At 43.5% G+C, this 6,073-nt stretch overlaps 1 protein-coding gene and 1 pseudogene across 1 annotated transcript; one reads left to right on the top strand and one right to left on the bottom strand.

The window, feature by feature from the left end:
- Positions 1–3,256: 3,256 nt before the first annotated feature.
- On the bottom strand, positions 3,257–4,201 carry LOC142471013 (olfactory receptor 5V1-like). The gene has a single exon (XM_075577811.1). It carries the CDS (start codon positions 4,199–4,201, stop codon positions 3,257–3,259), a length of 945 nt encoding a protein of 314 aa, XP_075433926.1.
- Positions 4,202–5,018: 817 nt separating this feature from the next.
- LOC142471474 (5S ribosomal RNA) lies at positions 5,019–5,132 on the top strand (annotated as a pseudogene).
- The last annotated feature ends 941 nt before the right edge of the window (positions 5,133–6,073 follow it).

Raw genomic sequence — 6,073 nt, 5'->3', positions numbered from 1 at the left:
TCATACCTAGACCAGGTTTTCCCTCCAAAGGTGGACTCTGCATCTTCATACTGTATGTGACCCACTAAATTGAGGTGGCTGGTACCCCAGGCTCAACGGAACTCTCCTCCTATGCACTGTACTCCCGATGTCTACGTGCAAGTGCTCTGTGGTGCGGGTGATAGCTAAGATACCTCTTGTCTAGGTACGGGCGTCTCCTGCTTTTGGCCACTCATAGCAGGCCCTGGGCCATGACAACATGGGCTGGTTAACAGGCTGACCCCCCCAGTTGCCTCACGCTACCCGCCTCAAGGGACTTGATCAGCTCTAACTATCCACCCCCCCTTAACGCGGGCCCTGGGCCATAGTCCCCAGATTGGTTACCGCTATGACCCCCCCAGTTAACTCACGCTACCTGCTTAAAACACCTGCCGGGAGAGTGCATCTTAGTCTGCCTGTTCCGCCTCGCTATAAGCCGGTCCTGTTCTGATAGATATCCTCTCAGCAGCGCCTCCAAATATAACCCTGCTCCCCCCCCCCCAGTCTCTACGGTGGTGTCTAGGGTACATGGGGCTGATTACATGCAGTGTGGTGCGTACCTGTTAGGAACAGGAGGGCCTGAGCTTCCCGCGGTGTTGTGGGGGAGCCAGGAACACGCTTCTGGGGTGATAGCCTCCATGATCTCTTAGTGGTGTAGCGCCTCCATCTTCTATACTCCCAGGGCAATGGGACAGGACCGGTATAGAGGAACCCCTCAAGGTCCCAGGGTTATACTCTCCAAATCACAAACAGTCTTTACGGGTGAAGAATAGTCTCTTTATTTGACAGAGCAACGATATCCCAACGATAAGGCTTCCAGCAGCCGCAATACAATCGCCAGGACGGGGTATACAGGCTTCCTCCTCTCCTTCCCTCCAAGTCACTATTCCGACAGGATGGTCCGAGCTAGGGCTTCAATACCCCGTGGCCCACCCCCGAGGTTAGCCTCGAGGTGGGTCTTGAATTCTCCCCCCATCACCCCTGGCAGTAGGGTGAGGGCATTGGTCCACCAGTCTATAATTCTATCAGCTCTACTTATAGACGCTGATTATTTCAGTTCCTCTCGCTCTCTTCCGGCACGCTGCGCCGGGGAGCCCGCAGCCTCCTGATACTCCTCGGACCGTTCCGCAGGATTCGTGGCTCACGGCATAATAATCAGCAACTCTAGACTCTCGATATCACTGTTCACTCGAACTCTTCCAAAGCTACTCTCTTTTCCGAAGAACCATCGAAAGAGAGGAACACGGCAAAAAGAAAAAGAACCCCCGCCACTCACCGGAGTTGGCTGCTAAATATAGAGCTAGCCCCTCCCCTCATGGTGTCAGCAGAACCTCTCCTCTGGCTCACGCCTGCAGCAGAGTCCAGGCTGGCGTCAACTACTCAGGTTAGGGCTATGAAGGGGGAAAAACCCATGATGATTACTGGCGCCTGATCTTAACAGGGCTTATCACAGTAGAAGGAAGATAGGTATCCTGGGCTGTTTTCAGGGGGCTACACATGTAAGTATCTTCACTGGTATATACCACGTTTTAACTGCACTAAGTTACATTAGCTTACACTTAGTTTATTAACCCCTTCAGGGTATATTTCAAAGTACATTTGTATGCATTTAGCATAGGGACCTACTATTGAAACTGACCCTGATGTTGGTAGCTGGCTTGTCATTATTTGATCAAAGGATGTAACCAAAGTCTCCTTTGTCTTACAGACAGGTAGGTTTCACTATGTATATTTATTTCCCCATTTATTGTTAGCCCAATGGGAGAAGCGCAGGGATTCACTTTCTAAGTATTTAACTATGTATTTGTCAAATGCTTTAGTTGTTCATATTTCTGGATCGAACACCAAGCAGCATTAATTCTCCACTCCTGGTCAATAACCTGCAGATTTCCCTAGCAGAAGGGAATTTAACTTTGGCTACGTCTTTAGTCTCTCCTGTTTCAAATGCCATTGTACTGAGGTACATTGGATGAGTGTGTCATCAACTGCCTCCCTCTTTGGTTAAATCTCCCTCCAGATTTGGTGGAGTTAGAGATTAACACCCCCAATGTTTATAGGGGTGTTGGCATGTCTATCAGCCTGGTTGGCATGTGAGACATTGGGTTTAATGAGATCGGAGACTATAGGTGATGCAGAAGAGTTAACGACAGGACACTTGCATTTGTAAAACTAAATGTAGGCTTTTTTTCAGACAAAATTCAACAACAGAAAACATAGACTTTTCTGGTCCCAGAATGAAAAAGTCCATATACTGATAGCATAACATATGTCATACCCTGTGTCCCTCTACCGTATTGGACACCTTCCTCTCTCTCAGTGTGGGCTGTACGTTGGACTCGTTAATTTTCATGCCTATACCAGGATTGGACTATCCTCTTGGTGGCTGATACCCAACAGACTTAGTTTTTTGTAACAGGTTTCCTTCCCCCTGTTACAGAGACCAACATTAGGCCATAGAGTAGAACCTCTGACAAGATAACCGGGTCCAGGACTACAGACATTACCTAGGCTCAGTGAACTGTTGACAGAAGAGGGAGTTTGTTAAAATGAAGGGTGGATAAGCCATAATTAGGGCCACAATGAGCTATTGAGTGGAGATAGAGGGGTGCAATGGCAAGGTCTAGGACAACCATGACTTGGGCCCCAGTGAGTTTTGAGTGAAGGAGGTGGGAAGGAAAATGACAATCCTGCAAATATTATAAACAGAATTTGATCAAATTAGTATCGTGTTATGTACACGTAGAATCCCAATTTTCACACAATAAAAGATTTGTTACATTTCAGTATCAGAGGTATTATGAATACAATTAGGGTTCAGATAATGTCCTTGAAATAAAGCATGTCTCCCTCTGGCCCACTGGGTTATGTTCTGGATTTCTGAGGTATGAGTTTATTAATTAGTGTTAGGGTTCTGTCTGTGTTTTATTAAGAAAGTTTGCTGATGGTTTTCAAGCTATTCCTGTTATCTATTAATTAAATTTATTTTTTATACATTTTGTTATACTTTCAGCTCCATAGCTCCATATTATCACTGTCCAAATCTAGCACTATTGCTTGAGGAGAATAATGGTGCTGAAATACCTTCGTTGATGCATATTTTCTTTAATGTCAATATACTGTAACTGCAAAACTACAGGTTATAAGAGGTATCCTTACTGCATTTACCTTCAGTAAAGATGCTACTTTTACCGCTTTGAACACAACCTGATAGAATTGACCTTCTGTAATTTATTTAATCTTAATCAAAATGTGTTTGTACCCTTATACTAATACATTTCCACAGAGCTGCCTGGATCTCCTTGTTCCTCAGAGTATAGATGATGGGATTTAGTAATGGGGTGACGACTGTGTACAGAAGAGAAGTGATTTTCATTACAGTCAATGACTGTCCCTTGGATGGAACCATATATTTAGCAATCAGTGTCCCATAATATGTGCACACAACGGCCAGGTGAGAGCTGCAGGTGGAGAAGGCTTTCTGTCTCCCAGTGGTGGAGGAGATCCTAAGGATGGTGAGGGTGATACAGATATAAGTCACAATGATGAAGATAAATGGGAGAATAGCAAAAGGGATGCCTAGAAAAGATAATACTGTTTCCGCAATTAATCTGTTTGAGCACAAATGTTCTAAGAGAGGGGTAAAATCACAAAAGAAATGGTCAATGACATTGGGGTTACATAACTGAAATGAACAAACCAAAATAACCATATTTAATGTAGCCAGAAAACCTAAGAACCAAGACCAAACAAAAATTTTGCAGCAAAGCTTAAAGTGCATAATTGCAGAGTAACGCAATGGGTGGCAGATGGCCAGGTATCTATCATAAGACATCACTGTAAGGAGGAAACATTCAGCAGCTGCTGAGACACCAAAGAGGAAACATTGCGTGATGCAGCCAACGAGAGAGATAACGCCCCTTTCTGCCATTATTACGTATAACATGTTAGGCACAATATCTGTGGTTAGCAAGATGTCAGACAGGGACAGGTGACTGAGAAAGAAGTACATGGGGGTACGGAGCTGGTGACTGGTTGACACCAAGACAATGATCAAGACATTTCCAGCTAAGGTGCAAATGTATAACAGAAGGAAGATAAGGAAGAGTAAGATCTTGAAGTTGTGAACGGCTGGAAATCCCAGAAGCAGAAATTCTGTAACTGTGGTCTGATTCTCCCGGAGCATTGTGGGATGTTAGAGTAAAAGAAGATCTTCATATTAAATATCAGTTCTCGTGCTGCAAGGAGAAAGAGTTTATTCAGACATACAGATGCAGCGGCCATTATTTTAACAAATCACGCGGTGTATACCTCGGAATACCCATGTCATGGCGCGGGATTTCTTCCAACCGTACCGCCTTAAGACGCGAGTGCAGGCGAGTGCATGAAATGGCATGTTAGTGTTCTGGCTTTTAAACACCTGAAAATGACACAGTAGCAAAGTACTGTACACATTACAATGCATTCATTTCATTGCATTAAATTGCACACAATCCATGAATTCAAACAATGCAACCGCGATAAACACGTGTGCCTGGGGCGATTGGCCGCATCCATGTCGCATGGAGTACAGCAGCGCACATGAAAATGGCACCATGATTTGTTAAAAAAATGGCCGCTGCATCTGTATAATACATAAGACATAAAAGCCTTGATATATTAATGGTACACAAAGTACACTATGCTTTATTGTACTTTGTATATTATATATATATATATACATATATATATATATATATACATATATATATATATATATATATATATATATATATATATATATATATATATAGGAAACATATGAGTTAATGTGTAGGCAAATTATATACCAAATTATATATAATTAATAACCATTAGAAATGGAATAGGGGATGGAAAAAGGGGAAGGGAGGGGAAAGAGAAATATGGAAAGGAAGGAATAACTCCAGTCTATGATTATTCTAATGGTTATGAATGATATATTATTTGGTATATTATTTGGTATATTATTTGGTATATAATTTGTCTACGGCCACACCACCCTGAATGTGCCCGATCTTGTCTCAGAAGCTAAGCAGGGTTGGGCCTGGTTTGTACTTGGATGGGAGACCGCCTGGGAATACCAGGTGCTGTAGGCTAAAAATGTTATTTTATCCCCTTTATTATGTATTTTATTGTTATTACTTCCTTTCCATATTTCTCTTTCCCCTCCCCTTTTTCCTTCACCCCCTTCCCCTTTTTCCATTCCCTGTTCCATTTCCCACCTCCCATCCCTCCTCTTTTCCCCCCGTTTTTTCATTTTACTTTCCCCTCCCACCCCCTTTTTTTTTTTTTTTATTCACAGGCCATGCATTTGTTTTATGATTTTTAGTATGGTCATCAGTAGGAGCGTTGCCAGGTCAGAGTATTATGCAGTACACAGTATTCTGAACGAGCATTGGACGCATGGAAGCAGAAACACGGTTGTATTGGTCCATACTTACCCTTATATACACGCATGGCTGGCCTCAGTCACATTTAGAGAACTAAGGCTTATATTTGCTAAGAGGGAATTAACCCCTTGTATAAACGCTATAAATGACTTGCAGATTTGAGCTGTATACTAATGCCTACTAATGACGGCTATATTTACGAGTGAATATAGCGTTTTTAATTCGGTCTTATGTGTGTGATCTGTTACTTATAAGATTTAACTGCCGACTGCTGATTAGAATAAATATGTATGATCTGTTACTTGTGAAATATTAATTCAGGTTGATACACATTCTGAACTGCTACAAATGTAACCAATATACACTCTATTATCCAACAAGCAGTGAAGGTATAAGTAACAACCATCCGACCATACTGTACCGGCAGCTTTTATTCTAACACTTCCCGCACGGCAGGATGCGTGCGGGAAGCGTGGTGACGCGGCTTGTTGCGGCGTCACTGTGACGGCACTGTGCGCGCCCGGCTTCCCCGGCTTCCCCGGCTTCCCCGACACCCCTGGAGTTTAAAGTGAGGTAAGCGGGGGTGCGGGGAAGCAGAGGGGCAGAGCAGGAGCCGGGTTCGGGGTCGGGAAGGGGGGCTAAAATGC

Source organism: Ascaphus truei, chromosome 20, assembly GCF_040206685.1.
Source record: "Ascaphus truei isolate aAscTru1 chromosome 20, aAscTru1.hap1, whole genome shotgun sequence".
Lineage (NCBI taxonomy): Eukaryota > Metazoa > Chordata > Amphibia > Anura > Ascaphidae > Ascaphus > Ascaphus truei.
Note: the sequence above shows the minus strand (reverse complement) of the source record. Positions and strands in the feature narration are given on the sequence as shown.